General features: G+C 32.9%; 1 protein-coding gene across 1 annotated transcript; it reads left to right on the plus strand.

The window, feature by feature from the left end:
• The first annotated feature begins 13,661 nt into the window (after positions 1–13,661).
• LOC111714307 (uncharacterized) lies at positions 13,662–15,910 on the plus strand. The gene is made up of 2 exons (XM_023489390.1): positions 13,662–13,764; positions 15,381–15,910. Exons 1-2 carry the CDS (start codon positions 13,699–13,701, stop codon positions 15,792–15,794), a joined length of 480 nt encoding a protein of 159 aa, XP_023345158.1. The 5' UTR covers positions 13,662–13,698; the 3' UTR covers positions 15,795–15,910.
• Positions 15,911–21,780: the final 5,870 nt, after the last annotated feature.

The raw sequence follows: 21,780 nt of genomic DNA on the forward strand, positions 1-21,780 counted from the left end.
GGGGGGGCGAAAAATGCTGAGGGGGGGGCGAAACTCGGTTCGCCCCCCCCCCTAGTTGCGCCACTGTTTATAATCGTCAATTTCTACTTAAAACGGGACTAATTTAATTAATTATGCACGTATCCTTAGTATCCTTAACATTTGCATGATATTTTTTTACAATCAAAGCTCGGGCGGAAAAACTTAAACTTGAAATTTTGTTTGGATTTCGTTTTGATTTGCGTCATTGCGCTGAATCCGCTGATTCCAAACCTCGAGGTTCGGAAGAAATATTCCACATTCAACGTTCGGAACTTGGTGATTTTTAATTCCATATTTGAAATTTTGTACTGCTTCAAATACCTTGAACTTGTAAATAAATGCGCAGGAACTTCAGAGTTGAATTTTGCAGCGTAAACTTACGGAAATTTGTTTGCAGGCGAAAACGTATTATTTATATTAAGTCAATTTACTTGCAAAATAATGCATTAAAGAATGAGAAAAGGTAATTTCAGCGATGCTCAAATTAAAGAAAATGTAATCATCTTTCGATCTATTTATGTATTTCAAACCTGTAGCACTTGTAAAAAAAAAGGTGGCAATAGTTTTAATATCATTTGGTTATAACAGAGTTTTGTTTTCTAAAAATATCTCAATAACTAGAAAGAAAATTAACAAACAGACATGTTGTTTAGATACAACATTTTACGAAGAAAACTTTTTTTATATTTCTACTTATTAATAAAAGTTATCCATAAAAAAGCACCAGCCATTCCAAGATTTGTTGATAAAAAAAAATCTATAAAACAAAGCTATTTTCTCCCCGAACTTTGATTTAAAAAAAGGAATAGTATGAAAATGTTAAGGATACTATAGATCGACTACCGTGCTTAAATAATCAAATTAGTCCCGTTTTAAGTAGAAATCAACGATTATAAATGGAAGATCCTTCCCGGAAGACTGTGTTAGTAAAGTCAGTGTAACATTACCCAGAAAAACTATAACTTATGGAGGGGGGGGGGAGGCTGGCGCCCCACTTTATGATCCTGCATCCGGGGCACCGCCTCTCTCCTGCAGAATCAAAACATGCCAATCTTTCTCAGATTATGCAGATTGCTGTTTTGAGTGTATTTTGTAGTTTGCTATAAAATAAAATAAAAATCAGGAATTGGCAGAATAATAAGAATACAGATCGTTAAGAGAATACTTAATTTTTAAAGAGAAATTTAATTAAAAAACAATTTCGAATTAGTCCTACCTTTGGTAGACATTTAGGACAATAAATTGTACATTAAATATTTTGACGAGCTCTCCGACGTTGTCCATGGTGGGAACCAAGATGTCCTTCTAGGTGTCCAACACAAATAATAAAAATTCATTTTGATGATCTCCATGTTGATATGTTCATCATATATGTTTTACTTCTCAATGTCCACTTGGACCCTCACATTGAGAAGGTATGCCCTTAAATCATCCAATAATTGAGTTCACGAGTTATCTAACTAAAACCATTGGGAGAGAAGTTTCCTTTTTTCTATTAATTAAATCTTTCTTTTTACTTTATTCAAAATTATATTAAAACTTATGCAAACAAACCATGTTTTAAAGTACTTGGGTTTCAGTTAATATCGACTTATTGATTAAAAACTTCACACCTTGAAATAGTGTTGAATAAGGTGATTAATGTAAGCGCTACAGCTTGTGAGTCCTACTTATATACATTGAATATATCGAATTATAGAGTACAAGAGACGGGGGGGAGAGGGAGGGTTAGATTGTTAAAATGTAGGATAGAGGGAGGGTTAGATTGTTAAAATGTAGGATAGAGGGAGGGTTAGATTGTTAAAATGTAGGATAGAGGGAGGGTTAGATTGTTCAAATGAAGGATCGAGGGAGGGTTAGATTGTTAAAATGTAGGATAGAGGGAGGGTTAGATTGTTCAAATGAAGGATAGAGGGAGGCATATATGTTAAAATGTAGAATAGAGGGAGGGTTAGATTGTTAAAATGAAAGAAAGAGGGAGGAATAGGTTATTAAATGTCTAGAGAGATTGAGGGATATATTGTTAAAATGTAGGTTAGATGGAGATATAAATTGTTAATATGCAGGATAGAGGGAGGGGTTAGATTGTTAACATGTAGGATAGAGGGAGAAGTAGATTGTTAAAATGTAAGATAGTGGGAGGGATAGATGTTAAAATGAAGGAAAAGGGGAGGGTTTACAATGTAGGATAGAGCTGGAGGGGAAGATGTTAAAATGTAGTATAGAGGGGGGAGGAGGTGAGAGAAGAGGTAAGGGGACTCTTATGAGTTTAATAAACGCATATATACGCATATATACAATACTTTCACATAAGGCTCATAAAAGGACAATTAGCTTTATTAAAAATTCTTTTATTACATTTTTGTTGGATTGGGATACTGGGAATGACCGGTTCTATCCAGAAACACTATGTTCCAATTCATTTTAACGATGTGTTTTATTTTAACTATAAGGTTTGCGTGAATTAAGGGTGGCCGGGCGCTCAAAATTCGTTTGATCATTGTTCGTTAACAGCCCATTTAGTTCGTGTTTTTTAGTCGTTCAGAAAAAAAATTGAATTTGTTCGTTTTTAGAATGACCGTTCATTTTCTGTCTATTTCGTTGGTTTCTAGCTGAACAGTCATTCAATTAAATCGTTCGTTCAGTCAGATTGTTCGCATTAAATTTTTATCAAGCTTTTTTTGCTTTGATAAATTAAAAATTACAGATACATTTTTTCATTTTAACTTTTCTGTATTTGATGAATTGGAAAGTTTAAAATTTTGAACATTTTTACAATTTTATTTTTTTAATTTATGAAACTTTATGTACACTATATATATTGGAGCTATTGAATTTTATTCCCATAATTCATGATTTTCCATTAATATTGATATTGTACATTGGAACTATTGAATTTAGTTCCCATAATTCATGATTTTCCCTTGATATTGATATTGTACTTTATGTACACTATTGTGAGCTGAACAAAAGGAAAAGTTACTCGAAGCGGGATGTACTTAGGCAAAGGACAAGTAATTCGAAGAATGACAAATCCAAAGGCGATTAGATTAGGGAAACACTCTCTTCTACCGGATACACATAGATGAGAACTTCTTGAAAATGTTTATTCAGTAACGAAGTTTCCTACAAAATACAGATTGTTATTGACGAACAAATGTGAATAATAATTGTTAATAAAATGTAATTATTTGATTGACGAACAAATGTGAATAATAATTGTTAATAAAATGTAACTATTTGATTACAACTAATTAAATGTTTATTGAAACTGATAAATAGGAATTTTAAAGGAAAGTTCTGTTGTGAATCGACCAAGAAATATTTTAAGGTACCGATGGGAATTAATAAATGAAATATTTTAAATAGGTACTATTGTGAATCAAACATGAACTTACGATCTAGAAAACTGTGGTACGGCGAAAAGTTGTTTGTACTGAAGTCTAAAGCAAATTTAATTCTTCTGAAAATAAATATTCGTCTGATTAAATAAGTTCACTATTTGATTACAAATGATTCACTGAAATTATGTTTAAATGGGTTCTTTTAATGCACTTAAAGTTTTATTAGCTCCATGCGGCTGTTGTTTACACTTTACGTTTATGCAAAATCCTTGGCAAGGTTTGGTTTGGTGAGTGGACGAAGTATATTCAACGGAGGTACAGTTTGTCGGAGACGACCTTTACAACAGGGGAAATTTGAGGGATATGGTTCACAACTATATATATTGGAGTTATTCAATTTATTTCCAATAATTCAGGATTTTCACGTAATATTTATATTGTACTTTATGGACACTATATATATTGAAGCTATTGAATTTGGTTCCCATAATTAATGATTTTCCATTAATATTGATATTGTACTTTATGTACACTATATATATTGAAGCTATTGAATTTAGTTCCCATAATTCATGATTTTCCATTAATATTGATATTGTACTTTATGTACACAATATATATTGGAGTTATTCAATTCATTTCCAATAATTCAGGATTTTCACGTAATATTGATATTGTACTAATTATGTACACTATATTGGAGCTATTCAATTTATTTCCAATAATTCAGGATTTTCTCTTGATATTGATATTGTACTAATTATGTACACTATATATATTGGAGCTATTGAATTTAGTTCCCATAATTCATGATTTTCCATTAATATTGATATTGTACTTTATGTACCTTTTTACAGAAATATGGAAGAGAGAATGATATTGGGTTTTTTTCTTAATTCTCATACAGAAAATTGTTTCTAAATTTTTTTGTAAAAAATAAACCTGATCATTCCACATCAGTTAACCATCAAATTTGTTCTAAAAACCATGAATCTAAATCAAACGATTAAGGTCAATTTAAGAATAATTTGAAATATTTTTTTATTTTATATCTTTCATTGTTATTAAAAAAGAGCCTATTTGATTTTAAGCCATTATAAAGAAACTGTTTAAGCATACCCATAAAATTATGATTTTCTAATTCTTATATGTTATCAATCTAATGCCGTGGACTTTTATATTTCAAATTATGAATTCTGCCAGATCAAATGGTCTAGTGATATTAAAAATATCAGGTAGCAAATTGGGATTAGAAAATTAGAGTTTGAGTATTCAGACTCTTTAACTTTTAAATCATGAAAAAATCTGGGCTTCTATGCCCTTCTAATAAACTAGCCCCCCTCCCCCTTTTAATAAACTAGGATTCAGCTTTAAATTTTGACGAGACATCAAGATTTTATCTTATATCCGACCTTATATACATTCGTCGTCGCATATATCAATACAATAAAGACGACTTTCAATTTTCAAAAAAAACTTGTTAACAATTAAAACTTAAATTAATAAGTCGTCTTCATTGTATTGATATAATCGCCGACCACTGTATATACAAATACATCTAACCCAAAAAGATGAGACTTTAAGGAACTGTACGCGTAATTTCAAGTGACCCTCTCCATGCAAAGATGTGCTTTATTCTGCATCTGATAATTCCTTTATGTTCTCCTGCAGTAGAAATGCGCAAGTTACTTTTGTCAAGAAACTACAATGACAAATATTCAATTTTCTAAACTATAAATGTTGATAATGATATTTAATTCGTACTTGATCAGACCAATGTTTTTAAGTACCGTTGTGAATCGGGAATTGTCTTTTTTGTATGGACGCTTACTTAAAAAAGTTCCATTAAAAGGACTGTATCTATTATTTAAAGTGACCCTCTCCGTTTAATGAGTATTAAGCATGTCATATCCATATTGAGCATGGCATATCCATATTGAGCATGTTATATCCATATTGAGCATGTCATATCCGTATTGAGCATGTCATATCCGTATTGAGCATGTCATATCCATATTGATCATGTCATATCCATATTGAGCATTGAGCATGTCATATCCATATTGAGCATGTCATATCCATATTGAGCATAGCATATCCATATTGAGCATGTCATATCCATATTGAGCATGTCATATCCATATTGAGCATGTCATATCCGTATTGAGCAAGTCATATAAATATATTGCGTGTCATATCCATATTGAGCATGCCATATCCATATTGAGCATGTCATATCCATATTCATGAGCATGTCATATCCATATAGAGCATGTCATATCCATATTGAGCATGTCATATCCATATTGAGCATGTCATATCATGTCATATCCATATTGAGTATGTCATTTCCGATTATCAAATACACTTTTCCAAATACACAAAATGTTCGTGCTTTTGCGCACGCCATGTTATGATCGTACTAGATTTTTTGCTTGTTTTTTTATTTTTCTTTATCTATAAACGTTTCTTAAAACATAACAAAAATATTTTACACTAGAAAATGGAGAAAATAATTAAATTTCTAAATTTGTTCTAAATTCTAGTTGTTGTGAAACTCAATTCTTTACTCAAATATTCAAAACTCAAAGAATAAAAACCAGGAATGAATTTGAACCCCCCCCCCCCCCCCCCCGGTCCTTTCTATTAGGGTTTACGCTACTTCTGTTTATTGATGTGTCTATCTGCCCCCAATATGATAAATTGATAAGATGAAACCAAGAAATATATATTTCTTGGCTAAAATTAAACTAAAGATGAATTCTCATTGTCAACAATGTTGCCATTGGCACCATCAAGGTCCGTTAATCTATCTAAAATATGTACTTTTTGGCATGAAATGATTTTGTCCCATTTGATAGATAAAGGGACTGCTTCAATATTTGGGTATGGGAGGTTCTGATTATTTGACAAAGGATACTCTATGAGGCTAAGGTTTTGACTTTTGATTCCCCCAATAGCGGGATATTAAGTTACTAAACTGTTATAACCTACCGCTCAGCGAAGTTTTTAAAAAAAAATGGCATATTTTCATATCAAAAGACAACAAAATTGTGTACAACTCTTTTCTGTAAAATTCAAAATTCTACTTCACCATGGGTGTCCTTGGTTAAATGAAATTCTCTTTAAATTCCTGATAAAATAGTTTTGTATCAACCCAAAGTCTGACCGCGTCAACCTTGTTGCACCGGCTCTGAAATTCAAATGTACTACGGCTGCCCATGGTATATTTAAAGCCAAACCATACATCTTAAAGGAAGTGTTCGCGAAAAATGTACAGGCTGAAATCGAATTGAATTTGAATTTGTTGTTAACCTTTTGATATTTTTAAAGAACACTCCCTTTTCTATTCCTGCTGGGGCCCCCCCCCCTGTAGTTTTTTTTTTACATAACTCAAAAAGTATTGGTCTGAGGCTGTTGAAATTTTCTGACTTTTCTTACATACCCTTTAGGCCTAAAACCGGGCTTTAATACTAACTGCCTGAGTCCTCAGGCACACTGCCTGAATGACTGCTTTTGCCTGTAACAAACTAAATCTTTGTTTTGACCCACTTTCACTTGTCATATTTTGATAAAATTTAGCTTTTTGGAAAGCCTATGACATAAAAAAACGTATTGCACAAGTTTTGCGAAAAAAAATTGCAAATTTTTTGCAAACAACCTGTCAAAGGAAATTTACACATTTTTAGTTTTTCAGTCAGGTTAGTCAGGTTATTTAAAATTTTGCAAAAAATTTTGCATATTTGAAATGGCTTTTCAAAAATGTATAATTTGTCATTTTTTGGACAAATTTGTTTGGCAAACATTTTTACTATATAACTGGATTTTGCGATAAAAAATTAAATTTTTGCAAATTTGCAATTTTTTTGCAGATTCTAAAAGTAGAGCACAAAAGCTTTCTAGTTATGAATCATTTGTCATATTTGGAAATTAAAAATTAAACTAAAGTTTGAACAATTTTAGTTTAAAGACTTGCATTAAACTAAAGTTTAAATACTTGAATTAAACTAAAGTTTGAACAATTTTAGCTTAAATACTGGCATTAAACTAAAGTTTGAATGATTTTGAAGGGCAAGTGAAAAGAGATCTTTATGTTAAAACAAAGAAGTAGCATTTTCTTAAATCAATTGAGCATGTAGTTCATAATGTACTCTCCAAAGAATAAACTTATTCCTTATTTCGATAATCGAGTATGTTGCTAGTCTTTTTGTTTGTTTGTTTATTGGCTCAAAATAAACTATACTACAGGGTGTCCCACATCATATTAGATCGTTTTTATTGCTTTAAATTTACCTAAATGTAAAGCTATAAAAACTTTCTAATATAATGTGGGACACCCAGTAAATTTAAAGCTATAAACGATCTAATATGACGTGGGACACCCTGTAAATTTAAAGCCATAAAAACGATCTAACATAACGTAGGACACCCTGTTATTTAAAGCTATAGAAAGATCTAATATGATATGGGACACCCTGTAAATAATTTGGCTCACGTTTTGTGCACGTTGCACCTTTGTTTCGATGTGATGAACCTGATTGGCGAGTTGACAACACCTGTCCTTAGTTCGGTATGAATTTGGTCTGCTTCATGTGTCTTTAGTTCGGCGTGTTGGTTGTGTACCTACTGTCTTTAGTTCCCCGTGTTGGTTGCGCACCTTCTGTCCTTAAATCGTCGTGTAGGTTGTGTACCTACTGTCTTTAGTTCGTCGTGTAGGTTGAGTACCTACTATCTTTAGTTCACCGTACTGGTTGTGTACCTACTATCTTTATTTCGTCGTGTAGGTACCTACTAGCTTTAGTTCTTCGTGTAGGTTGTGTACCTACTGTCTTTAGTTCGTCGTGTAGGTTGTGTACCTACTGTCTTTAGTTCGTCGTGTAGGTTGTGTACCTACTGTCTTTAGTTCGTCGTGTAGGTTGTGTACCTACTGTCTTTAGTTCGTCGTGTAGGTTGTGTACCTACTGTCTTTAGTTCGTCGTGTAGGTTGTGTACCTACTGTCTTTAGTTCGTCGTGTAGGTTGTGTACCTACTGTCTTTAGTTCGTCGTGTAGGTTGTGTACCTACTGTCTTTAGTTCGTCGTGTAGGTTGTGTACCTACTGTCTTTAGTTCGTCGTGTAGGTTGTGTACCTACTGTCTTTAGTTCGTCGTGTAGGTTGTGTACCTACTATCTTTAGTTCGTCGTGTTGGCTGTATACCTACTGTCTTTAGTTCGCCGTGTAGGTTGTGCACCTCTTGTTTTTAATTCGCCGACCCTGTCTTTAGTTCGCCGTGTCGGACCTTAACCACCTATCTTTAGATCTGCGTGAATTAGGCCTTCATCACCTGCAATCTTTAGTTTGGTGTACATGCAGCTGTCTAATGGGTTCATTATTTGAGATTATTTACCTATTTTTAACCGGGACAAAATATGCTAGTTATCACTTTATCTCCTTGACATAATATCCTACTTATCACTTTATCTCCTAACCAACACATAATATCCTACTTATCACTTTATCTCCTTACCAATACATAATATCCTAATTATCACTTTATCTCCTTGACATAATATCCTAATTATCACTTTATCTCCTTGACATAATATCCTAATTATCACTTTATCTCCTTGACATAATATCCTAATTATCACTTTATCTCCTTGACATAATATCCTAATTATCACTTTATCTCCTTGACATAATATCCTAATTATCACTTTATCTCCTTGACATAATATCCTAATTATCACTTTATCTCCTTGACATAATATCCTAATTATCACTTTATCTCCTTACCAAGACATAATATCCTACTTATCACTTTATCTCCTTGACATAATATCCTAATTATCACTTTATCTCCTTGACATAATATCCTACTTATCACTTTATCTCCTTAGCGGGACATAATATCCTACTTATCACTTTATCTCCTTAGCGGGACATAATTTCCTACTTATCACTTTATCTCCTTAGCGGGACATAATATCCTACTTATCACTTTATCTACTTACCGGGACATAATATCCTACTTATTACTTTATCTCCTTAGAGGGACTATGCTACTTATCAGATCACTTTATCTCCTTACCAGGACATAATATGCTACTTATCACTTATTTAATCATAAGTATTGATTAATTTGTTGGTAGTGGTGGTATGGGGGGGGGTATGTTTCGAGTGGGTTGTTTCATGGAGAGGAAGCATCAACTGCATTCATCTGTTTTTTGTTTTTAATTCCTTTAATTGCGTACATTTTGTTTTATTTATGGTTTCCGTTTGTCTCAATCCATCCCATACTTTTAAACCTACATCCATCTCATCCTTTTGAATTTACATCCATCTCATCCTTCCAAACCTACATCCATCCCATCCTTCCAAACCTACATCCATCCCATTCTTCCAAACCTAAATCCATCCAAACCTACATTCTTCCCATCCTTCCAATCCTTAACACATCCCATCCTTCCAAATATACATTCATACTATCCTTCCAAACCTACATTCTTCCCATCCTTCCAATCCTCAACACATCCCATCCTTCCAAATCTACATTCATCCTATCCTTCCAAACCTAAATTCATCCCATCCTTCCAAACCTACATTCATCCTATCCTTCCAATCCTTCATGCATTCCATCAAAATAGTTATACTACAAGTTAATTATTAATTCTATTGTTAAGTGAAATTGATCTGTTTGCAACTGGTACATTGGTGTGTTTCGTGTTCATTGAACTATTTAAAGTCATAAATTAAGTTTAAAAACGTCTTCCTCTATCCAGAGTTTTATGGTTATAACTGTACATCGATAGGATTTCTTCTATACACATCTTTTCTTCTTCTACATGTTTGCAAATTTGAAAGCTGCATTTTTTTGCGTAAAATTTCGCAAACCCTCCTCACCTTGCATCCCTCTCTCCAGGTGTAGAAAAGGTATGATTTTGCCTAGTTAACTTCGGCCTCAAGATACAAGTAGTTAATGGCAATAAACTCCCTCTCCTAGGCTCCTGGATAATAAATTATGCCACTAAAAAAGACTGTATATTATTTGTAAGCGTAATTTCAAGAGATACTCCATGCAAATATGGCAATGCCCGATTTACAACGGTACCCTTAAAAATATTTCCTGCAGTAGAAATGCGCAGATCAAATTTGCAGAAAAATCTAAATTGAAAATAAAATAATCAGTTTTCAAAATTATAAACATTGATATCTAATTCATACTTGATCAGAGAAATCTTTTATGAGAATACCATTGCTATACTTTAAATGGAGGGTCACTTGAAATTAAGCTAACAGTCCATTTAAAGGATCGAGTGGTCAGGTAAAATGAAAGGGGTTGTAGTCAGTTTGATAACTATTTACTAAGCTAGCTTTGGGTCGGTGTAATTACTAATGAAACTTGATTGCTTAAAAAAAGAAAAATGACAAAAAACCAATCACCGGCGAAAGAAAAAATCCAATGAGTCTGATATTAAGTATCATTTAAAACTATTTAATATAGATAGGCTTTTAGGGCACTTTGCACCCATCTTCTATTTCAAATGTGACTATGTTCTCTTTGTGTACATTTTAAAACAAAATCAAACAAAAATTTCGCAGAATTTATAAAAAAAAATCGTGGATTTTATAATATTTTCAAAAATCGAATTTTGTTAGAGGGAAATTTTTTGAAATTCGATCATCCGTAAACCAAAACAATTAAGGGCCCGATCGGTTCAGCCGTTTTGACGTTTATTACAAACAAACACCCAGACAAACAAGCAAAGTATATATTTAGATGCATATCTAACGTATTATATCAATTTATGTTAACAGTAACATATTAATATTGGTATGAATCTTGGCTTTTGTTCACCTCTTATTTGTAATATATATAATACAAATTCGAGACACATCATGCCACTTTTTTTATTTGGGATTTGGTCAAATTGATTGGCTAAAGTTTTAATTTTTATTCTATTTCAGGGACTTTATTTTAGATTCGATGCCATATATTTAAATGCTTTTCAAATTTAATTTACGCCTTTAATTTATAAAGAGTACTATTAATATTTTCTTTCTGATTTTGCAAACTATTTTTTGCTAATTTGATAAGAAATGATAAATATGCCTGTTTGTTCATTAACATTCTTGTTTTTCCCCATTTATTTTAGAAGTATCAATTAAGGACGTTTTGTTTCAAGTTTATATTAATTGTTGCGGTTTTACAGATATTTCAATTGTGGTTTTGTATATTGCAAAAACAAGTGTATCATTAGTTTTTGTATTTAAAGTCTAACAAGACAAATTGCAATGGACATGACTTTGATAATTATTGTCTGTCTGTCTGTCTGTCTATCTATCTATCTATCTATCTATCTATCTATCTATCTATCTATCTATCTATCTATCTATCTATCTATCTATCTATCTATCTATCTATCTATCTATCTATCTATCTATCTATCTATCTATCTATCTATCTATCTATCTATCTATCTATCTATCTATCTATCTATCTATCTATCTATCTATCTATCTATCTATCTATCTATCTATCTATCTATCTATCTATCTATCTATCTATCTATCTATCTATCTATCTATCTATCTATCTATCTATCTATCTATCTATCTATCTATCTATCTATCTATCTATCTATCTATCTATCTATCTATCTATCNTTCTATTCTATCTATCAAACTATACTACATGGTTCTATTCTATCTATCAAACTATCTACATGGTTCTATTCTATCTATCAAACTATACTACATGGTTCTATTCTATCTATCAAACTATCTACATGGTTCTATTCTATCCATCAAACTATACTACATGGTTCTATTCTATCTATCAAACTATACTACATGGTTCTATTCTATCTTTCAAACTATCTACATGGTTCTATTCTGTCTATCAAACTATCTACATGGTTCTATTCTATCTATTAAAGATAAATACATTTTATTTTTATTATACTTTCATAGTTATTAGCTACTGTGACTTGTTTGGCGATTTCGACGCAAACGAAAAAATTGAAAATTAAACAAATGTGACAAAAAACATCTTTTAAAATTTTACAAATGCCGCAAACTATTTCAAAGATCAAAGACGATGGAAATGTATTATGTATTATGTAAGGCCCTTTTCATGTCACATTTTCAAATTTTCCCCCTCACAATACACTCTTGTGTATAAATTCCCCCCCCCCCTTCTCCCAATAATGCAAATTTCCCCCTGTGTCAGTGGCAAGGCTAACGAATGCAGTAGCGAAAGTTTAAAAGCAGTCATTTAACATTTTTGGTCAAACATTTTAAACAGTTAACTAAAATTTATGCTAACGTTGGTGCATATACATTCTACAATATTTTAGGACTACGTACAGGGTTGAAGAACCTGGGGGGGGGGGTTGAAGGAGGAATGAGGGGGGATGATGTAATGGATGTAGTTTTGGAAGGATGGGATGGATCTAGGTTTGGAAGTATGGGATGAATGTAGGTTTGGAAGGATGGGATGAGTGTAGGTTTGGAAGGATTGGATGGATGTAGGTTTGGAAGAATGGGATGGATGTAGGTTTGGAAGGCTGGGATGAATGTAGGTTTGGAAGGATGGGATGAATGTAGGTTTGGAAGGATGGGATGAATGTAGGTTTGGAAGAATGGGATGGATGCAGGTTTGGAAGGATTAGATGGATGAAGGTTTGGAAGTATGGGAGGAATGTAGGTTTGGAAGGATGGGATAGATGTAGGTTTGGAAGTATGGGAGGAATGTAGGTTTGGAAGGATGGGATGAATGTAGGTTTGGAAGGATGGAATTTATAAAGGTTTGAAAGGATGAAAGGATGAAAGGAGGGATTGAAGGAGGGATAATGGAAGTAGAAAAGGTGGTATGGAGGAGTGATTATGGGAGGGGAAAAGGAGGGATGAAGGAGGAATTATTGGAGGGGAAAAGGAGGGATGAAGGAGGAATTATAGGAGGAGAAAAGGAGGGATGAAGGAGGAATTATGTGAGGGGAAAAGGAGGGATGAAGGAGGAATTATGGGAGGGGAAACGGAGGGATGAAGGAGGATAAGGAGAATTTATAACCACTGCATATATAATTATGTTTTGTAAGACACCCGGTAGAATCGAAACACAGATTATATATTTCACAATCCCTCCCTTATTCTGCTTTATAACCCCCCCCCCCCCCTCCACACACACACAAAAGTGCGCAACACCATATTACAGTTCATGGAATGGGCGGGGTAGACTGGGGGGGTGGGTGGCTGGTTTTGAGTAGGTCTGAGTGACCGCAAGCTATCCCTCTATAGTTGGCCGTGTTAGCCAGGAAGATATGTTGAGTCTAGATCAATCTATCCAACAGATATGTTCCTACTTCTTCTTCTCTTCTCTTCTGCTCTAGGGGTTCAAGATACTCCACAGGTTTTACAGGTAAAACTTCGTCAGGGACTGTAGAGAATAGACGCAATGCATGAGATATCCATTACTTTCTCTTTGAAAATTTTAGCTTCTCTCTATTAATGATTTATGATGTCGTAGCATATATATACACTAATTTATAATGCTGAGCCCGAAATTTAAAAGAGTATCGTTGAACAAAACTCCCGAGTTTCCTTCTTGGGGTCTAAACATTTGTGTAGATTTTGATTTAAGAGAATCAAAAAAAATTGAGAATATAAACAAACTGAATAAAATAATATTTCATAACAAAAATATTAATATTCTTAAAACTGCCTAACCCCATTCGTGAAACCCGGGTTTTAGAACTAGTTTTCAGAACGATACCCTGTCTTAAGTTTTGGGCTCTGGGGTATATGTGACAAAATATATTGTTTGGTTTTGTTGGCTTTGTTGGTTTCCTGGGCTTGGGCTTGGGCTGGGCATGGGCTACAAGGATGACAAAACAAATTGTAAATTTGATACAGGGTGTTTTTTTTAATCTTGTCAGCATTGATTCTTTTCTTATTGCAAGGAAAAGAGAAATATATTTTCTTATGTATTCTCAATTATCAATAACATATTATGGGAGGTTTTGTTTACAAAAAGAATCAGATGATTATTTTAGAACATGTTCATTCTCCAAACAAAGAGTCACTCTTTTCCTGAAGTTTTAAGCGGCCGGAATCGGATGTTGGCTCAACTTCCGACTGAAGGGCAGACCAAAAAACAATGCTCCGATCTTTTTGAAATATTAATATAACCGAGGTCTAGTCATATATGGGAGGGTCCCCTAAAATTACAGTCAGATCAGTCAAATGAGGCCGCAGCGTTAAAAACCCTGTTAGTAAACCACCCATTGACCAAATATCACTGCATTTTTGTTCCGTTTTTATTGGATGCTGTGCCCTTATTGAGCTGAAATTTGCAACGTATGTGATTCATAGGCAGGGCTATGCTGTTAAAGAAAATATAATTTTTTTCCTAAATTTTCTCAGGCTTAAAGTAAGAAAATGTAAAAACTGAACTCTGTACTAAGTGGTCAATAGATGCGTTTTTTATTGATTTTATTTTTGGGATTATTAGAAATTCAGTAACACCCAATAAGCTTTCTATATCTATTTTTAAAACGAAAATATCACAAAAATGAAACAGTTTTTTTGTTTCAAAATTGGCAAGATTAAAAAAATACCCTAGATTTGAAAAAAGCAAGAAATCCTTATTCTTTAAACATGTTAAGAAATAATGCATTTGCTGGAATTTGCAATTTTAAAATTTTTTTTGTCCCGGGAAGTTGCTCTTTTTTTAAAAGGAGTGACCATGGGGGGGGGAGATCAACGACAGGACTGAGCCAAAATTTTGTTGGACAAGAAACAAGTATATATGTATTTAAAGAAGTGATCTCTGTTTGTTTGTATGCCCGATTTGCCTTAGATTTTAATTGTTAATTAAAGTCACGAAAACGTTCTTAGCTTAGGTTAAAAGTTCAAGTTGAGTAGGTTGACGTATTTGTACGTAAAGCTGGGTTACCAATATTTAAAAAACTTTGTCTCTCCAAGATGGAAAAATTGAGTATCATAGCTGTGAATTTAATATGATTTTAATTTTAGGCAAAGTACGAGCATGCTTTAGCCCACGTTGAAGCCAATCAGCGTCTTATCTCTGCAAATGCCGCGGGAAACTCTTCAGAAGATGATGACGGTTCACAGAACGAAGACGACTTGGAACAGAAACTCATCCCATTTATTCCTCCGCTTCCCCCACTCCCATATTCTTCCGTTCCATTTATCCCTCCTCTTCCCCCACTCCCATATGCTTTCCCATTTCCATTTTTTTCCCCTCTTCCGCCCCTTCCCCCAATCCCATATTCTTCAAGATCAAAAGTACCACTACCGTACTTTCAACATTTTCATCCACTTCTTCGCAGTTTTCAGAGCTACTGGTTTAATCCATATAGTCAAGTAAACATGTTTCAGTCTCTCAATTCAAAGCTTAGCAATGGTATTCACAGAGCCCCCAAATGAGTCGGACCCCACCCCCCAGCCACAGACAAATACATTTATAAATATGCCTGGCCAGCTCCCTATATGTTTGTATGAAACCAAACATATAAGATCTAATGTAAATACAATAAAATAAATAAGTTTAACACAAAATATGGTATTTTTTAATTGACGATTTAAAATGGGTTCGAAAGTAAACTATCACATATATCCAATCAAATTGTTTAAATTAGAAGATATATTTGAAAGTACATTGAAAAAATGTGGAATAAGAAGACGACATTTATGCAGTTTTATGTTTTCTGATGTTCATCAGTAGCTGGAAAATATACTTATTAAGAGAAATGGGTCTTGTAGTACATATGTACTGCAATTCAAAATTTGATGTTCTTTTTTAAACTTTTTAAAATTGTAAAGTCGTCTTCCTATTTCACATAATCTCACAAGTACTGAGATCATACAGGTATAACCAGAAAATTCTGGAATAGGAAGACGACTTTTAAACTTAAATTTTGACTTTAGATAGTCCATGAGTGTAAACAGACCCATTTCACTTGATTTGTGATTTAATCAAGTAAAACTATAAGTAATGCACATACGTATTGCTTTAAAGTCGTCTTCCTATTTCAGAGTTTTCTGGTTATGACCGTATAAAAAAGCTCGCCGCTAATATTCATATATAACGGCTTGACCGTGCAAATTGGCGGACATTTTTTCAGGGTACCCATGGGTATTGGGTAGTGGAACAACGGTTTTCATGAAACCTTCATCTTGATCATTAATGTGGAAGAAAAAGTAGTTTTTCTAAGTTTAAAAGTTTTTAATCCTGATAATTCCTGCAGTAGAAATGTGCAAGTCACTTTTGCAGAAACCAGAATTGAAAATAATTAGTTTTCGAAATTATAAACATACTTGATAAAACAATGGTTTTAATGGTATAAACTTAAAATAACACTTACAGTCCCTTTAAATTTAACTTTTAAACTCTTAGACTAAATGAATAAATGAAGATGGAAGGAGAATTAAAAAAATTATAAATTATTATTTTAATCGGGAAATTTTGTTCAACAGTTTTAGAGGATCAATATTCAATAATGTATAATTTACTTAAAATAAGAGAAAAAGTAGAGTTTTTAAAGTTTCAGATTTCACTTATTCTCATGTTCCAGTAATATTTCTCTCATTTATTAATAATCTACTCGTTCCTTTCTCTTGATGAAAAAATTAAGGTTTATTTTTAGCAGTGTCAAGCTCATGTCACCCTCCCCCATCAAACTAGAGTGCACTAAAAGAATCTGTTTCCAAAAACTTAAACATACATTACATATCCCCCCCTCTCCCCTTCTCTTATATACGCACCCCTCCCCTCCCCGCCTCTCTTTACACACACTTATGTAATTATGCTAAACATACTGCCCACCTGTATATAACTATAGAACTCAAAGCATCTAATTTAACTCTATACACCCCTAGTTAGATGCACTTAGGTTTCTTTTAAATGTCCCTAATAAATATACATTTTAAACTCAGGGCGTCAGCCCTAGTTATGCAAGATAACATCCTTTTGGGCTGACTGCATGTACAACAATTATAATTTCTGCATTCTAATATTTTTAGATTTTTCTTTGCGAATTGCAACACCATGGGCCAGTAAGATGTGGTATATAATCAAAGAGTGAATTTAATCAATCCTTCGGTATGAATTTTGTCAGTCCCTTTCAGCCTGAAAGGGAGTCCAAGTTGTACAAATCATGTAAATGTTTACAAATTATATGCAGGAGAGTACATAAATACAGTATGTTCCTTAGACTATTTATTTCAATTTCGAATTTTTTAAAGCTGTTTAATAAACTTTATAAAATGAATTAGGCGAATAAAAAACATCATTTGATTTATAGCTATAACGGAAAATCATCGTTTGAAAACTGAAAGGCATAGAGTCTATGTGAAATGATAATTGGTCTATTATGAAACCAGCCTATTTCATAATTTGATTTTCTTTTAATATTAATTTTAGATTTTCTATAAAATGATGTTCCCGGGCCCAAAAGGTTATAAAGCACAAATATGTGAAGTACACCTGCAGTATGGAAACAGTACAACAAAATGGCCGTTTTACATTTTTTTCTAGTAAATTCCCCTCTAATATATATTCTATTCTCTATGGGTATAACATCGGGATGAGAAGGGAACTCAGTAAACCAAACATAAAAGGTTAAGAAGGAAAACTTAGTAAACCTGAGAAATGAGAAGGAAACAGACCGGGAATCCGGAAATGGAAACCAAAACCCAACAAAAAAGAGGGGAAGAAAAAAAAGACAAAAAATAGAGAAAGTTAAAACAAAACAAAAAATAATTACAAAAAGAATAAAAGAATAAAACAAAAGAGATCAAGGAAAAAGGAACTAAAAAAAGAAAAGAAAAAAACATCCAAAAATAGAAAGTTTAAGAAAAAGTAAGAATAGCCGGGTGTTGTAAGTTGAGTCTCTCTGACAAGCGAAACAGGGAGGGGAGAGGAGAAAAGAAACGAAAACAGAGAGGGNGACAGGTGATGAGAAAGAAAATATCAAAAAAGAAAAGAAAAAACAAAGTAGGAGTTGGGCGTCTTATGTTGGAATTTGTCTTAAGCTGAAGTTGTTTACCAAAAACTTAAATTGAACAAGGAAAAACGATAGAAGGGAATACGATACTATGCAGTTTAGTTGAAACTAGGAGAAGCTGGAAAATAATAGAAGAGAATACGATACCATGCAGTTTAGTTGAAACCGGGAGAAGCTGGAAAAAAATAGAAGAGAATACGATACTATGCAGTTTAGTTGAAACCGGGAGAAGCTGGAAAATCTATCCGACTCTACTTCAGCTAATCAAAATTCTTTAATGTTAAAAAATATTTATAGAATTTAAAAAAAGCCGAAATTGTTTAATTATATTTCTATTGTTAGGTAGTATTGGCTGTTAGGTAGTTAAGACATTTCTATAATAATAACTCAGATATTTTAGTAATTTCTAAACCTTCACACGCCAGCTTGTACATCCCACTCCTCTACCCATCTCCCATAAATTCTGTCTATTTCCTTGCTTGTGTTTTATAAACAAATATAAACTTTAAGCCACACATATAGCTGTGTCCAGGTGCTTCTAAGCTCTAAAGCTTCTGTATTAACAGGGTGTTTCAATAATTATGTGAATTCAATGAAGACTTTTCTATCGTCTTTAATCCATGCGGCATTATTTCATGACCACAATTCTTGCAGTACTCCAGGTTAATCTAATGTCGAAAACGCCCGGTCTTGAGATTTTCAAAATGTCGTCTACCATTTTTGTATTTTCCTAATTTTCGTTAATTTTTAAGATACGAGAAAGGTATGTATATAAAGACCACTTTATAAAAAGCTCGTCAGACGTACAGCCTCGATGTTTTACTTTCTTTGCTGTGCATCAAATATTAGAAATCAAAGACGACTTTCAAGTCGTCTCTTAATTCCCATATTTATGTACCAAAATTATGAACATATTCTAAAAAAAAAATGATTTTTTCTGAAACTCAAAGTTGTTCAGATTGACAATACCAATCCAACCAATCCATACCAGTATTAAGATTTTTTTAAATTTTAAGNCAATTCACTATGAATAAAAAATGAGATTGCTAAAATAAAAATAACGTATTAATGTAAAGGTGTAGGACGTAGAAAGTCTGGGAAATTCCGCACAATTTTTTATTTTAGCAATTTGTCGAAAATAATTAAAATCAATTTTTAATCCGCTATAATACAGAAAGCCCTTCACCCCGCCCCACATTTGTTTACATATTGTATAGACTTGGCTTGTAATTAATTAAAATGTCCTCAATTTAGCCACACCTCTTCCTAATTACAGTAATAAACTCTCAAGCAGAGGGTTAAAAATTAAAATATTGAAAAATATGCCGACATTACGCCCTTTCTTTCAGTTTTCTTTTGTTTTACATCTCCATATTTCTGTGCAAAAACGTACAGAAAACAAGTTTTGATTTGCAAAATTTTTGAGAATTGCTAACAAAATCATTCAGCGTTAAAGAAACCGTTGGAATTTGGAAACATATCAGGATCAAAACATGAAACAAGAAATTGCGTCAATAAACTTTATATTTAACAAGAAATTGCGTCAATAAAACAATTTTTGCAAATTTGCAAATTTTTTTGCAGATTCTAAAAGTAGAGCACAAGAGCTTTCCAATGATGTATTATTTGTCATATTTGGACATCAAACATGGGATTTAGAGGGGGGGGGTCATTTGACCCCCCCCCAGCGTATCCTGGTTTTCAAGTACCCCAGCGGGGATAGGGTTAACAAGAAATTGCGTCAATCAAAAATCTGGATTTAAGGTTTAAGGCCTTTTATATTAAAATATGAGTTTTATTAGGTAGGCTATATGTGTTGTATGTACATCAGATGTGAGAAGAGGAAGGTGTTAATGTATGTACAATGTACATGCATGTATGAGACTGGAAAAGAGACTAAGTGTTTATTTATGCACATGAATGTCTTGATATGTATATAGTATAATATGGTAAATGGTGTAGTTTAAATTTGTTTAAATAAATTTTTGAAGATATACAGGTTTCCAAAAGAAAAGAGAAAAATATGCAAAATTTTGCACACATAGACAACATTGATTATTACTCATTACATAACATATTTATCACTTCAGTTATTACGTAATCATCGAATCCTTCAACATATATTCATTCTTGTATTTAAAAGTTCTTGCGAAACCGGAACTTTCCATGCATGTTCCAATGGGACATCAACATATATCATTTGTTTCTTAACTAACATTTTACTACGATCCGAAGGATTTACATAACAATCATTTGCAATAAATTTCTGCCAAGAACTGTGTTAAGGTCATTTTTACATAAATTAGAAAGAAATCTAATGCAAAGCTTAGAACTTGCTTCAATAGTCACAAGACACATCTGCTTGCTAACATAGTTTTTACATGTAAACATTGTGAAATACTTTCAATCAAGTACCTATGCGTACGTATCTCTAGGTACATTAAAAATTCTAATAGCAGTAATCCATGCTGTATACAATTTTGAAACACATTGGGATCTCAAGAGCCAAATACTAGATCCATAAAAACTAGAACAATAAATTTTATACAGTTTCAAAATAACACCAGGGCTGTTAGAATAAAATTCTTGGTTAAGGGAATGAATTTTTAAAATGAAAATAGCTCGTTTTTTATTGCAATCTATGGTCATTGAATTATCACTTTGCAGAACATTTTCTAAATGTTTTAAGTCGTTGACAAATGGTAAAGGTAATTCATTCAATAAAATTGGGGTTATTTCATTATAATGAATCCTTTTTTTAGAAAAAATAAGGCATTTAGTTTGACATTTTTCGATTCGAATATTTGTACTAAATTTCAATTTAGTAGCTTTGGCAAAATTTTCACCATTTCCTGCTAGGAGAAAGTAAAATAATATCATCTGCATATACCCAGATGCCCATATAGAGTAGACACCCTGGATTTGGCATCCAATCGTTGAACAGCCTAATATCTTGATAACTTTGTCAATATATATACAGAATAGCACAGGGGAAGAAACTGCTCCTTGTCTGACTCCATTTTGTACATTGAAGGTATTTGAGAACATTACCCCATCTAACATTACATTTTTGATTTGAGTAAATTAAAGAAGGGGTGGCTATTATGCTTAGGTGTATGTATGTATGTATGTATAAGAGAAGAGGAGTATTTATGTATGTATGAGAGAAGGGGAGTATGTAATATGTATGTATAAGAGAAGGGGAGTATGTTTGTATAAGAGAAGGGGAGTATGTATGTATGTATAAGAGAAGGGGAGTATGTATGTATAAGAGAAGGGGAGTATGTATGTATGTATGTATGTATAAGAGAAGGGGAGTATGAAGGGGAGTATGTATGTATGTATTTATAAGAGAAGGGGAGTATGTATGTATGTATTTATAAGAGAAGGGGAGTATGTATGTATGT

The sequence above is a fragment of the Eurytemora carolleeae genome, unplaced genomic scaffold (genome assembly GCF_000591075.1).
Source record: "Eurytemora carolleeae unplaced genomic scaffold, Eaff_2.0 scaffold569, whole genome shotgun sequence".
In the NCBI taxonomy this organism is placed as follows: domain Eukaryota; kingdom Metazoa; phylum Arthropoda; class Copepoda; order Calanoida; family Temoridae; genus Eurytemora; species Eurytemora carolleeae.